Here is a 14,345-nt window from a genome sequence, read left to right on the forward strand (position 1 = left end):
GGATCTTCAAAGAGGACCCACCCTCCAGCTGAGCCCAGATCAGCGTTCCCTAGCTGGGGAATGTAAACACGCTCCGTGGGGCCCCAGCTCTGTGGCCTGCTGCTAGCTGCTCCCAGAGTTCAGGCCAACTCCTGGGCAAGACCCAGGTGTCTGCAGGGACAGCTGTACCGTCCTGGGGGTGGGAGGTGTGGGAAGCTGGTCCTGGTTCCTGGGTTTCCAACTGCATCGTCTGGTGTTGACTTGAAAACCGCGAGGAGTCGGCCTCCCCTGCTCTCTGGCTGAGGCCCCCAAGGAGCAGTCAGGTGCTCCCAGGCCCCAGGCCTCTACCTTTGTAGCTGCACATGCCGTGTTCACAAGGCTGGTGCCCTAACTGTGCGCCACACTGTGCAGCAGAGACTCCGGCCCGTGCTCTGCTGGGGTCATGGACATGACTCTCCGTGGATGGAGACTGCTCACCAGTCTTGAGACTCGTCTTCCCCGGTTGTCCTCGAGCAGCAGTCGATCCCACGCCGGGGACTCTGGACTGCTGGTCAGGGACTCGAGGGTCACCTGCTGCGGGGGCCGCACTTGGTCCTTCCCTCAGGGGCGGGGAGGGTGACTGCTGCCCTCACCGACAAGGCAGGTGGGTCTTTCTTTTTAGGAGTTCTGCACGTTTAGGAGATGCACCTTTTTAGGAGTTTCACACCTACGAGGAAATGTGATTCTATGTGAAACGTGGGTCAAGGGCAAGGAACGTTTAAAGTTCCCTTATTAGTTCTTGTAGTGAGGTTATGTGTTTTGATGTCTCTGTGGCTCTGTTACTATAAGTCGTGTTGCTCAGGCCCCGGTAGTTGACTTTGGTAAGGAAGCGTGAGGGTCTGGTGAGAACCTGAGTCCCACCCTGGAGGGGCCGGGGGCGGACGTCAGTTGACAGCTGGGCCCGTGGTTTCTGTGTGGTCATCCTGGGTCGTGACCCTTGTCAGCGCAGTTGCCTCACTGCCTCCCCCTCCTTTCTAAATCCCACCCTACTCGGCCTCTGCGGGACCTCTTCTGTCCTCCGTGGAAGCAGATCCTCCCCATTATTAATGTGAGAGGTGCCCGGGGTGGGTGTGTGACAGGGTCCCTGCCCTCAGCGTGCAGGGCCTGGCGCGGGGACCACCCAGACTCCAGGAGGGCAGTGGAGCGGCACCCGGTGTCAGCCCTGCCCGAGCTGCGCCTTTCCTGGCCTGGGGGAGACCAGTGGCTCTGAGAGGTCAGCACGCTGACGGGGCCCGCCCTCCAGGAGCCCCAGGCCGGCGCGAGGCAGGCCGTGAGCCGGGGCTCTGGTCCCCGACGGCGAGCACCAGGGACGCCGGCAGTCGGCAGGGGTGCGGCTGGGCCAGCCTGGAGGAGGGCCACCGAGGCTGAGGCCTGGTCCTGGTGCTCCGTCTAGCCTGAGGCCGACGAGCGCCCCGCACACCTAGCAGCCCTGGCACGGCCTTCGTGGTGCTTCTTAGGTCTGGAAAATGTGGCCCCTCCCGAGAGCCCCTGGGCGGCTGCCTGACAGCAGCCGGCTAGGCAATAGGGCGGCCCCTCCGGCTCTCAGGTGTCCCGACGCTCGCCTGACAGCGGCCTGCCCTCCCCTGCCCCATGGCCGTCTTCTCATCCTGGCCTCCATGTGCGAGGGACCACCGACCCATGGTCTCTTCCATGTCCGAGCCGGCGGCTGTGGCGAGGACGCCGCCCTACGGACGCGCCGCACGGGCCCCGCTGCCCACTCCGATTCCTGCGCCGCACTGCCCCGCGCTGCCGCTGCTCTGCAGCCCTCGCCAGCTCAGCTGCCCTGGCTCTCGCACGGCCGCTCCAGCCGCGGGTGGGGAGACGAGGGCACGTCCCCACCCCCGCTACGGGGCACGCGCATGCAGGGGGAGCACGGGCACGTGAGGGCTCCGCACCTGGGCGCCCCTCCCCCAGCAGCAGCAGCAGCGCGGATCGTTGCGGGGATTGTAGGTTAACCCACGATGTGCTTAACTGAGGTTCGTCGCGGCCCCGGCTGTTCAGCCACGTCGGCTCTTGTGTCCAAGAGAAACAGGCGCTGAGCCTGCTTATTCTCTGCACCACACGAGGGTGCAGGGCGAGCGGGTAGTCGTGGGCGAGGTCGCCCGCGGTGCCCGCGGGACCTGGGAAGGGGCCCCGATGGCTGGCCTTGTGCCACAGTCTTTACGGAGTGATTTCCTGCACTTGAGTGGGATTCCCGGTGGCCACCAGGCCCGGTTTAGAGAGGCCGGGGTCCAGGGGATAACAGACCCCTGGCCAGAGCAGACAGCTGGGGCTCCGTGCGGCCCGGCAGCCTCGTCAGAGCGCCTCCCAGCTCCCGGGGATGCTTCAGCAGCTCCGCTTTGCAGGTGGGAAGACCAAGGCCCCGAGAGGAACTGACCTACACAGGGTCCTGCCACGCTCGTGGGCTGGAGCCCAGGTCAGTACCAGGTCGGTGGGCTTTGGTGGCCCCTCGTGCTCCCTGTCCGTCGTCTGCGGTGGGCGCAGCGCCTCAGCCTTTGTGCAGCCCCGCCCGTGGGCCCCAGGGTGCTCCCCCGCTTGGATAGGGCGGGTTTCCCCGTGGCCGTCTGAGCGGTCCTGGAGGGGAAGAGCGTGGCTACAGGGCCACGTCCGCTCGGTGGTTTTCTCGAAGCTGGATCTTCCCTCGGAGCCGAGGACGTGGAGGAAGTTGATGGTGGGAGCCCGTGCGACGCCCAGTCGTCGTCTGACTTTGGGAGGCCGGCCTCCGCGGTGCAGCCTCAGAGGCTCCTTCCCAAGGAGTCAAGTCAGCGCTCCCCAGAGTGAGTCGGGGAGCACGTCACCCAGCTCTGCTGACGAAACTTTTCTGCCACACTTTTAGCCAAGAAGAGCTCACGGTCCGGCTTCCAAATAACACAATCAATGACGATATTCTGTTACTTAGAAAAAGCTGCTCCGCTGTAGTCATGTGTGCTTTTATTTGTGTGAACTGCGTGTGTGTATGTGTGTGTGTGGTATAAAACACACGGATCACATCAGAGCCGTACACTGAAGTGTTCCAGGTGCGTGTGAAGAAATGATGAGATGTCTGGGAGTGAGGGGCGGACGGGGAGATGGGCCACACCATTGGACACAGGGGGTCACCACACTTCCCTTAATAACAGAAAGAGGAGAAAAGAGGGAGGGTGGTGGGCCTGAGCACGTCCCGGGGCCGCCTGCTGGGACCTGCGTCCTGCCCCATGTGCGCTCACCTCTCCACTCCTCCTGCAGGAGGGGGTTCACAAAGCAGGACTCGCTATCTTGCTGACGGTTGGCGGGGAGCCTCTGTCATGCCCTGTCCCTCGAGGGAGCCCGTCGATCGCTGCCAGACTGAGCACTGCTGCTGCTGCTGCCGGGTAGGACCTCGCAGGCACGCACCTCGAATCTGGGGTTAGGAGGGGAAAGAACCAGAGTTTTTATTCTGGGAGTTTATTTTTTCTCTTCGCAAACCTTTAATCGACATTAAAAATAGTGCACGTGGGGCTTCCCTGGTGGCACAGTGGTTAAGAATCTGCCTGCTGATGCAGGGGACACGGGTTCGAGCCCTGGTCCGGGAAGATCCCACATGCCGCGGAGCAGCTAAGCCCGGGCGCCACAACTACTGACGCCCACGCGTCTATAGAGCCCGTGCTCTGCAACAAGAGAAGCCACCGCAATGAGAAGCACGCGCGCCGCAATGAAGAGTAGCCCCTGCTCGCGGCAACTAGAGAAAGCCCACATGCAGCAATGAAGACCCAACACAGCCAAAAATAAATTAGTTAAACTAATTAATTACTTAATTTAAAAAAATCATGCACGTGACACAGTGCTTCCTGGAGAGCAGGAGCAGGGTCGCTGGAGGGGTGCATGGCCCGGGGTTTCCTCTCAGCAGCCCGCGCTGGGGGCATCCCGGAGTCTGCTGGCCACCTGCCATTCAGGCGTGGCCCCAGAAGCCAGGGCACCATCCCCACTACAGTGAAGGGTCCCAGGCCCAGGTCTGGCCGAGCCATGTGGGGAAGGCAGTCTGCCCCGTGCCAGGATCCTGCCCGAGGACTCAGAGGAGGGCGGGTGGGGGTGGGGGGTTTTACCCCACGTGACCTGTGGAAATGATGGGGGCTGGGTCTGGCAGGCTCCCCTATACAGAAAAGCGTGGGCTCAGGGCCGAGGCTAGACGCTGGACATTCGTGCAGGCTGGTTCCCCACCCATGGCCTTGCTCCCTCTGCCTTGGATGGATGGCCATCACTGAGACGTGCAGTAGATTTCAGGACGCAAGATCAACATACAGAAGTCAACCGTATTTCTGTGCGTTCGCTATGAATGCTGAAACTGAATTTAACATGGCAGTGTGGTACCATTCCTACCAGCCCAGCCTTGCTGCTGGTTTTCCGTACCCTTTGGGCATTTGCACTCTTCGTGGAGCAGGTTTTTCCACGCAGGAGCTTTTGTTCAGGGGTAAGTTGGGGTTTTTCAGGTGCCTCCTTCCTTATTCTCTTTCCTAACCCTATGCAAGCACCTCTGGCCGCCATCATCTCCTGGGATGCCGGAGGGCTGCCACCCAGGCTCTTGGGCCCAGGGGTAATGCCTCCTAGAGGGAGACCGCACTCTAGTTCTCTGCCGTGGCCTGAGGTGTGGGTGGGCGTGCTTGGTGGAAGGCAGGGGGAGGTGAAGGGGAGAGGGGGGAAGGACTGTTGCTCCTCGGAGCTTGGTAAGGAGGGTGGGCCTAGGGCTTGGCAAGCGCCACTTATGGCAGGTTTAGAAATTTCCAAATAAATCTCTGTTTATTAATGGTAAGCAAAAACAAGACAGTGTGGTATTAATGGAGGGAGAGACACGGATCTGAATAGAGACCCCAGAAACTGTCCCACGTCCGCACCTTGATTTTCGGCAGAGGTGTAAAAGTAATTCAGTGGCGAGTCTTTTCAACAAACCGTGCTGCAGTAATAAGACATACACAGGGGAAAAGTGTGTTGATTCCTTGGGCTCTTCTGTGTTGACCGTCATGCTATCTGTAAATATAGACAGTTGTATTTCTTCCTTTCCAATCCGAGTGCCTTCGCTTGCACTTTCTTGCTTTCTTGCCCTGGCTGGAACATGTAGTGCTGTGTTGAATAGCAGTGGTGAGGGTGGGTCTCCTCACCTTGTTCCCAAGCTGGTGGGGGGAGGGGCAGTTTTACATGTTACATACCAAGTTGAGGAAGCTCTCCTCTATTATTAGTTTTCTGAGAATGTACATCATAAATGAGTTTTGAATTTTGTCACACGCTTTTTCTGCATCAGTTAATATGATCATGTGATATTTATTCTTCAGCCCGTTGATATGATGGGTTTATTAGATTGATTCTTGAAAACTGACCCAGCCTTGCGTCTGTGGAATAAACTCTGCTTGGTCATGGTGTATAGTTTTTTTAATGTGTTGCTGAGTAGGATTTTTGCATTTACATCTATGAGAGATTTTGGTCTATATTTCACTTTCTCTTTCATTCTTTTTCCTTTGGTACTATTTTTGTCTGGCTTTGGTGGCAAGGTAACACTGGCCTCCCAGAGCAAACTGGGAAATGGTTCCTTTGCTTCCGTTTTCTGGAAGAGCTTATATAAAATTGGTGTTAATGCCTCTTTAAGTGTTTGATAGAATTCCAGCGAAACCGTCTGGGCTTGGACACAAGGTTCTGGAGTCAGGCCTGCGATAGCTTTAGTGACAGCCAGGCCCTGCGATGGCCGTCCCTGGAGGGGCTGGCGGGCCGGCTGCACCAAGACCTTGAGCAGCACTTTGCTTCCTCTTGTTGTGGCCGACGGCGGACCCTGCTCCCCTGGGGCGGGGGCTCCCCCCATACTCACACGCGCACTCACGATTTCCACCCGCCAGATGCTTCCAAGCAGGGCCTGACCCGCTGGCGGGGCCACGTGTGAGGGAAGGGGTGTGTGCGGGAGCTCTGGGGGCTGCGAGCAGATGCGGGCATCCAGGCGGGTGTTCCAAACCCCCTGCAGCATCTCCTGTGATTTCACCAGTGGTTGGTTCTCGGGAGGTGCCAAGCCCGGGAACACTGTGCTTGCTGATGGGCCGGACGTTCTGGCTAATAATGTCTGCGTGGGACATATTTGTTCTTTGCTGAATGACTCCGAATGATCCCCGTGATCTTGGGGTGCTGGTTTCGAGAGCTTGTTCTTCCTGCCTTGGGGGAGGCTTTGGTGGCAACTTCATGCTTCTGGAACACCAGCTCAGCAGAGGTGTTCCACTCTGCCCCCCACACCTCCAGCCATCCTGGCTTCTCCTCTGCTTCACGTGGGCCTCTGTGCCCCCTCCCCGGGATGTGGCTGCCTGCTCCCTTTGCCTGGACCACCTCTCTCCCAAATATCCACGGCCGTGCCCTCACCTCTGGGTCTCAGGTGTCACTGTCCTGACGCTGTCTCCTTGACCTCCGTCCTCCTCCAGCCATTTAAAATGACAAAATGTAAGTCAACCGACTCTCTGTCTGTTGTCCCTATTTCCTCCTTAGTATTATAGCCTTTCAGGGCAGTCTAACTATGGCAGGGGGGTCTTAGTTCAGGCTGCTATCACAAAATGCCGTAGGCTGGGTGGCTTATAAGAAACCGATGCCTTTCTCACGGTTCTGGAGGCTGGAAGCCCAAGACCAAGGCACTGGCCGTTTTGGTGTCCGGTGGGTTCTCTTCCCTGATCTCCTTGCTGTGTCCTCACGTGGTGGAGGGGTGAGGAGCTAGCTCTCTTAGTGACAGCCAGTGCCCTCCCTTATGAAGGTACTGATCCCCTTCACGAGGCCCCCATCCTCGGGATCTACTTACCTCCCAAAGGCCCCACCTCCTAGTGCCATCGCGGGGTGGGCGGTAGCATTATGATATAGGAGTTGTGGGGGCACTGGAACATGGTTTGTGGTAGCAGGCGTTCCCCACAGTAAGCTTAGCACTTAGAAGAACATCTCATGTGAAGGTGTTGCTTAACGAGTGTATGTGGAATGCAGCCAGGTCTGTTATGTACCCATGCTTCCTGGCCGGGAGCTGCTGGGCCAAGTTGCATGGGGTTCTAGGGCCTCGGTGGCCCCTCAGAGGTAGACCCAGTGTGCTGCTGCCGGGGCCACACGGCAGGCAGGCCTCTCAGCCACACTGTCCCGCTCCACCAGCTGGACTCTGGCCACGAAGGCCCTCGGGGCTGGACCAAGCGCCCTTTCTCTTGGGGTCCCTACAGGTAGCCCCAGGGTGCACGGAGTGGCCCTGTGCCTGCTGCTGTCTGACACAGGCCAGAAACAGACAACCAGGGGGTAGCACAGCCCAGCAGCACCTTCTGGGGGTGAGCCCCACCTGCCTCTGTGTGAGGGCTTGCGGGGACAGAGTGTGTCCTGCAGGCAGGTCCCTGGGCAGAGAAGGGCCTGGGAAGGAGCTGGGTCGGGAGCGGCAGACCCGGCCCGTTTCACACCCTTGTCGTCTGCACAGCGTAGGTAACAGGGCAGCTGGGAGTGTGAGACGAGCGGGCACGAAGCTCCCTCTGCGCTGCGTGTCCCTGTGTGCGGTGTCCGCCCCTCACCCTGCCCCAGGCCAGCTCTTCCCCTCCGGCTCTCTCCTTTGTCCAGCCTCCCACGGTGGCCCATTAGAGTCACCAGAATAGTACCGTGAAGAAACCAGGTGGGGGTTCTTGGGTTGCAGGGCTGACACAGGAAATGCACTGGGAAATCAGCACGCAGATCCTCTATGACTCTGGGACCTTGGGAGGTCCTCATCGGGCTGGGAAGCTGGGACACCCACACCCGCCAGCCAGCGCACGGCCTCAGCACCCAGGGGACAGCGTGTCCTCACGCCAGGGTGCCGGAGCAGCCCCCCGAAACCAGCCCCGCCTCCAGAGCCTGCTGCAGGCCTTGGGCGGGTTCAGCAGGCTCCGGCTGCGGGAGCGTGGTTTTCCTCGGACTATAAAAATTGATTTGCAGTATTGTCTTAGGAGAAGGACACCTTCATTCATTTACTCCGTGAGCCTTTATTGAGCACCTGCTTTTTGCTGGGTGGGTCTGCGGTGGGCAGACCCGGCCTTACGCTTGTGGAGCTCAGTTTGGGGGCGTGGAGCTCTAGGGGCTCTACACAGCGGGTTCAGCGGGTGAGGCAGAGAAGGCTTCCCCGAAGCTGAGGGTTGACTGGCGCTGGAAGTGAGCGCGCCAGTCAGGGGGAGCGCATGCGCAGACGCCCTGGGAGGCGACAGCAGGCCAGGTTACCCGGCTGCAGGGGGTGGAGATGGGGGGTGGGGACCGAGCCTGTGGTCGGCAGACGCGTCCGTGTTAACTGCACCGCGTGGTTTTCCTGCCTCCCCTGTGGGGACCTGCCAGGGAGCCGGGGCCACCGCGCCGTGAGGAGAGCCACAGGCAGACCCCTGGGCGGGGGCTCAGCGTCTGCCACTCGGCGGCCGAGCTGTGGGCCGGGAAGTGCCCGGAGCCCTGGGCTGGGCCTTCCCCTGGGCCGGAGGTCCCTCCTCCTCCCCTCCCCCTCCCCCGCCCGGGGCCGCGCAGCAGTCGCCGCCCACTCGGCCTGGAGGGGAGGGGTGGTCCTCGCCCCCCAACCCCCGTGCAGGGCCGACCCCGCCCACCTCCTGACCCCGCCCCGCCAGGAGTCCCGCCCACACGCCCAGCCGCGTGCTTGCGTCACCGCCCAGCCGGCTGGATCTGGTTCCAGCCGAGTCTAGCCGGCCTGACATGCGCAGTGCGCGGGGGCTGCGGCGGCCGGGAGGTGCCGCGCTCCCGGGCACACCTGGCGGCCTGGGACGCGGAGGTCAGTGCGCCGGGCCGGGAGCGGGCCGTGGGGGCTGGGGGGCGCGGGGGTCCGTGCTGCAGGGCGGGGCGGGGTCTCGGCGGCGCCCTGGAGACCCGAAACCGGGGTGGGGGCGGGGAGGAGGAGGGGCCCGGCCCGCCTAGTCCCGCTTCCAGACGAGAGGGTCCGGAGCGCCCCGCCTTCCGGGCCCGGGGTCCTGAACCGCGGACAGGCTGCGTGGGGCCGGGGCTCTGAGACGCGACTCGACGCGCCTCCCTCTCCCCGGTCGAGGCCTTGGGTGCCCGCCGACCGTGGGCTGCTTCTTCCATCCCGGGACCCACGCCAGTTCCCTGGACTCTGCCGGCCCCACCTTCTGTCTGTAAGAACGGGGAGTGGTCTGGACCACGTCGCTGCCCCCTCCCCCAGGCTGGGCTGTCATCACCGTTGGCGACCCGCCTTCGGGGCCTTTATAGCCGGAGGCCTTAGCCCTGCAAGGTCCTCCGCCACAGAGCGCATTGAGTGTCAGGGCTTGGGGGCGGAACCCACCAGGGCATCTACCATTTTGCTTGTGAAGTTACCTGGGTATGCGTAGCTCTTTGCTTGGCAATGTGAGTGTTTAGTTTTTTAATTCATTGCTACGCTCAGGAATTCTTACAAAGTGTGGGGGGTATTTTCCTAGTGTGATGAAATGACTTTGGAAGTTACACTTAACAGCGGATGGAGCACAGCGGATGGAGCTGACATCGTGCGGTGCTACATGCACGTTTAACGAAGCCTTTGGATTTTCCTGTTTACTTCTTTTGGAGCCACTAACATGTTTTGTTTTGTTTTGTTTTGTTGCCTGAAGAGCCTGCAGCCTGGTGCCTGTGGGGCTGGAGGGCAGCTGGGCCCCTGTAAGGCCCGCGGTGGAGGTGGGTTAGGACGCGGCCCCAAACGGGTATATCCACTCTGTGCCCGGCCGTGCAGTTTTCTCTCCCAAGGACGCAAGGCGCAGAAGCCGCTGGGGAAGACAGTCCAGAGTCTGCTGGGTTGACACGGGGTGAAAACGTAATTGAAAATCTTGAGCAAAAGTGGGATTGTTTTTGCTTTGAGGGAAGCAGCGTCGGACGCTGTGGGAAGCCTGGCGCCCCAGGCCCACCTCGAGTATGGGGGAGAGAGAGGTCTTTGTGGTCTCGTGGTATGCTTTTCATTAAAATGGCAAGATCCGTACTGTCAGATTAGGAACGACTGTCTGCTAGTCTTTCAGAAGTTGCTGGAAGTTACGCTCTCTGTGTGTTAAACGTTATGTCTAGACTCGCAGCTCGTTCGCTTGATGTTCGCTCAGCTCTGCCCACGCTGGCTGTCCATCTCCCGGAACTGCATTTCCAGGTTACACACAAAATGCAGCCTGAACTCCTGGTCAGTCACACGTTTCCAAAGATGGAAGGAAAGCAGCTTCTTGCAGGGAGGAGGTGGGCGTGGCCGGGGCCTGCAGAGCCGGGGGCAGCTTCTCTGAATACACGAAGCAGACCCTGTGTGATCTTTGCCTTCTGATAACGGGACAGTCCACATTAGGCTGTTGACCGTGCAGAGCGCAGCTGGGCCCCAAGCCTCTGTTGGCCTCTCAGCAGCGAAAGCGATGGGGAGGATTGTACATCATCCTCCTGCCTAGAACCAAGGAGGGCCCATGGGCTGGTCCTGCTGCGCGTGGACATCAGAGCTCCTGCAGAGGCCAACCAGCCAGGGCCTGTTTGCTCCCTGCATATGGGCGAGATCAACCCAAAAGCTTAGCCGAGATTCTGGGAAGCAGTGAGAGCAGGTGGCCCTTGGGATCTGGGGGCCACGAAGGCCTGTGCCGTCTGCAGCTAGGAGGGGGTGTGGGGTCCTGGCCCTGGGCCACTGTCCTGGGCCTGCTGGTGGGAGACCTTGGGGCTGTGAATGAAGGTCTCCAGTGGGCAGTGGGGGTGGGTGACAGTCTCTTCCTGTCCTCAGGAGGCCTTAAAGACTGGGTGTGTAGGAGCCAGGTTCCTGCTAAAAGTCAGCCAACGAAAGCCACCCCCCATAAATGCCTGGTAAGAAGAATCGGTGGACCTCCTCAGCCCACCCTCGCCCCGGGGCTCATGGGGAAGCAGGGTAGCTGCTCTGGAAATGGAAGTGCTGCCAGGGGAGGGGTAGGTCGTGTGGCCCTCCTACCAGCTTCGTTCCTGCTGGGCTGGAGCTCTCCCTGATGGAATGTGCTGCATCTTCTCTGTTCTCCTGCCCCCTCTGCCGTGGGGTCTGGGGTCTCAGCTAAGACCTCAGTGGCCCTGAGGTCCCCGTGCTGCACCTCAGCAGCACGTGACCACCCTGACCCCAGCCTGTGGTGCCCATGTTACACCTGAGCCGGGTGCTCCTCACCCTTCCCCCACAGGCCTGCGGCAGCTCGGCCACAGCTCAGCCTGTGTCCCCCGAGGCCCCAGGCCCGGGCTTGTCGGACACGGTGCCTGGTGGGGGAGGTGCTGGGTGCACCAGGTTCCCGCGTCCAGGCCCTGGGCCTCGCGTGCTGGTGCTGACCTGCCCGTGCACCTACTGGCTTTGGCTCTCCTTTGACCACGTGTCCCTGCGGCCTCTCCCCCCCGCCTCCTCCCTAGACCGCAGCCTCTGAAGGGAGCCGAGGGATCTCCCCCATCCTGGCTCTCCCCCGAAGCTGTAGCCTGGCTTTGCTCCATTGTCCATCCAAGGGCAGGAACGGATGGACAGCCTGTGAAAAGGTAAAATGAGTAAATATCTCAGGACTTTCTGCTTCCAGAAACGAATTTGATCTCTGTAAACACGGTTCCTGTCGCAGGGCAGTTAAACCAGGCCTCCTGCTGTCTACAGGCCAGAGGGGGTCCTGCCCGCCCCCCCTCCTCTTGCAGGTGTGGGCCTTGCAGAGAGGCTGTCCTTGCTGGCCGTGACCCCCGTCCAGAGGAGATGAGAAGTTGATCACAGCACGGCCTCGGGAGAGCCAGGAGTCCTGCCGTCATCCAGGCTGAGGTTCTGGGGGACCTTGAGAGGGTTTTATAGGCTGGTCATCACAGCACGGCCTCGGGAGAGCCAGGAGTCCTGCCGTCATCCAGGCTGAAGCGCTGGGTGGTCATCTGCTCCCTGGCTTTGGCACCCCAATCTGTGTTTCGTGTGTCTTTTGGCTTTTCAAGTGCACGGTGGCACGTAACACACGTTCATTTGAATCCTTGGGTTACGAGAGAAGCAGAATAGAAGTTAAGTCTTCTGGTCACCGATGCCCCCGGCCCGCTGAGCGTGCAGCCGTGCTCAGAGTTTTTTGTTCTGAAGCTGGTCTCTGACAAGGGCCAGTGTCTCCAGCCCAGGTGGGGAGCAGGTCCTGCCGGCAGCCAAGGCCACAGGCTTTGAAACGGTTGATGTGGAAGACCTTTCCCAGAGCCCTGGCCTGTCCGCAAGGGCCACCGTCCCTCGGTGGCACAGCCTGGGCCGTGGCCGTGGCGACCCCCCCACCCCTCGAAACCCTCACCTCTTCCTCTGTAACCCAGGAGCTGGGCTCCAGCGGGGTCCGCGTGTGTTTCTGGCCAAGAGCGTCTGACGGTTTCGTCATAATGTCCAAGACCCACGTGGAAGGGGACCAGGGGGTGATGGGCTGGGAAGGGGAGAGACGTGGGCCAGGGAAAGGACGCCCTTCCTCCCAGGTGCTGTGTGGTGGTAGAGCCCAGGGCTGCAGGCGGGGCGGCGCTGGGCAGGATTCTTGGGGGCTCCATCTCACTGGTTCTGGGACCCACTGGGGTTGAGCGTTTCCTTGTGCTGTGCGTGTTGACAGCAGACCACGGTGGCCCTGGCGGGCGGGGGCGGGGCCAGGCTCTCATGTACTGTACGGGGACCTCTCACAGCGTCACCTCACGTGGATCTACCCTGGGGGCGGTAATGAAGCGCGGAGGCTGTATTTTGTGATCTGGTATCTGTTTCAGCGTGGGCCCCTGTGCTTGTGTATCCTGGTTCAGGCATTTGGAAACGTCTGGTGTCTGCAGCATCTGGATGGAGGAGCTGTGCCCTGCTCTGAACGGCCGCTCAGCCCGGGGCAGCCGCTGTCCCTGTCCTCCAGGAGCTCACTTACCTCCGGCCGTGCGCTCCTTGAGGCCAGAGCCCGTGTCTGCCTCAGCACCGGCACTGGCAGCAGCAGCGGCAGCTCTGCAGGGCACCGGGCCCGTCACCCACGGCCCACAGCGCTCGCAGCGTCCCTGCTTGCCCGGCCCAGCCGCTCGCTGGGTTGATCAGAGCAGCGTCCTGCGTTGTGTGCATGCTTTCTGAAGTTGTTTGGAATTGGGTTGGTTTTTTTTGGCGGAGCTGCGAGGCTTGTGGGATCTCAGTCCCCTGACCGGGGATTGAACCCGGGCCGCAGCAATGAAAGCCCGGAATCCTAACCGCTAGGCCACCAGGGAACTCCCTGGAATTGGTCTAGTTTTAATCAGAGTACTGCAAATAAAATGAGGAGGATACATATCACTGTTTCTATTTCTGAATTAGCAGAGGAAACTCAGCATCGCTCACAGGTTGGGGGAATGAGCGTTTAAAGAATCTAACAATTTGTAACTGAAATCTTAGTGTCTCCTGTGTGTTTCTGCTCTTGTTCTGCAGGGAAGCTGTGGGGGGGAAGGCTCATGGCGTCTGTGTTGCCCTTCAAGTTGCGTCTAATTATTTCAAAACACAAAGTTTTACTTAAATATTATAGGAAACACTCTCTCTTTTGTTCTTCATCGTTTTCAGGAAAGGAAAAAGGAATTGATTGGCTACCATGAGTTTCCCTTTTGACTTTTAATAATTGCAGTAATGCTCCTGATTAAGGTTCAGTTTTCAAGCTGAAGCGGTGTCTCAAAGGAGCTGCAGGCGGGGACTGGGCGTCCTGCCCGCGGATGCCTGGCTTCAGAAGCGGAAGGAAGAGGGGGCTGTGTGGCCTGGGGAGGCGCCAAGTCTGGGACCAGTTTCCTCTTAGGTGCCCTCCCTTCCACCCCTGAGCTCCCGTCGCTTCAAGGTTCAGCCGGCTCCATGGGACTTCCGGGAGAGAAGCCGGTGCTTCTGGCCTCAGCGGTGTTTGGACGGAGACCTGTGGTTAAGGATCACTCTGGGGGGGGCGCCTGGCGGGGACCTGCGCTCTGACCACCTCTGGAGAGTCGCCGTGCCCTTGGGGACGCTGTCTGGCCTGTGGACAGACAGCTGAGCCGAGTGGCTGGACTGCTTGTGCTGCCCGGGCCCCTGCCCCTGCCACCTCAGGGTCACTTTGAACCTAAACCCAGCCCTCACACTGGGGTCAGGTCACGCCTTACAGCTCATCCCTGGTTCAGGCTTATGTTTCATTGGCAAGGATTTTTAATGCACACCTTTCTAGTCCCCTAATTCTGTGGTTGATGGGTTTCGCCTGGACGGAGTGGGTGGGTTAGGGGCCCCACCCCGGCCTCTGCTGTCAGCAGGCTGGCCGATGACCCTGTCCCCGTGTGTCAGTGGTCAGCAAGGAGCAGCCCCCCCGACCCCGGCCGGCAAGTCCCACCGGGGGGTGGTCCCTGCACTGCTGGCTCCAGCCAAGTGCAGCCTCCTCCTCAAGCACGTCCGCGGCCACCACTGCCCAGTGGTACTTGCCGGGAGATAGAAGGGA

At 60.3% G+C, this 14,345-nt stretch overlaps 2 protein-coding genes across 4 annotated transcripts in view; both read left to right on the plus strand.

Moving 5' to 3' along the window:
* Positions 1-14,345, plus strand: part of C16H7orf50 (chromosome 16 C7orf50 homolog) — a 97,423-nt gene that overhangs the window by 70,428 nt on the left and 12,650 nt on the right. The gene's annotated exons all lie outside the window — the stretch shown is intronic.
* Positions 8,567-13,194, plus strand: LOC117200980 (uncharacterized). Of its 3 annotated transcripts, XM_033426763.2 has the most exons (5): positions 8,567-8,752; positions 10,024-10,182; positions 10,703-10,782; positions 11,341-11,460; positions 12,700-13,194. In XM_033426763.2, exons 1-5 carry the CDS (start codon positions 8,677-8,679, stop codon positions 12,967-12,969), a joined length of 705 nt encoding a protein of 234 aa, XP_033282654.2. In that variant the 5' UTR covers positions 8,567-8,676; the 3' UTR covers positions 12,970-13,194. The 3 variants fall into 3 exon arrangements, 2 of the variants coding, with proteins under 2 accessions (XP_033282654.2, XP_049554711.1); XM_049698754.1 differs by lacking the exon at positions 11,341-11,460 and having other exon boundaries at positions 8,570-8,752; XR_004482865.2 differs by lacking the exon at positions 8,567-8,752 and having other exon boundaries at positions 8,813-10,129; positions 11,341-13,194.

The sequence above is a fragment of the Orcinus orca genome, chromosome 16 (genome assembly GCF_937001465.1).
Source record: "Orcinus orca chromosome 16, mOrcOrc1.1, whole genome shotgun sequence".
Taxonomy (NCBI): domain Eukaryota; kingdom Metazoa; phylum Chordata; class Mammalia; order Artiodactyla; family Delphinidae; genus Orcinus; species Orcinus orca.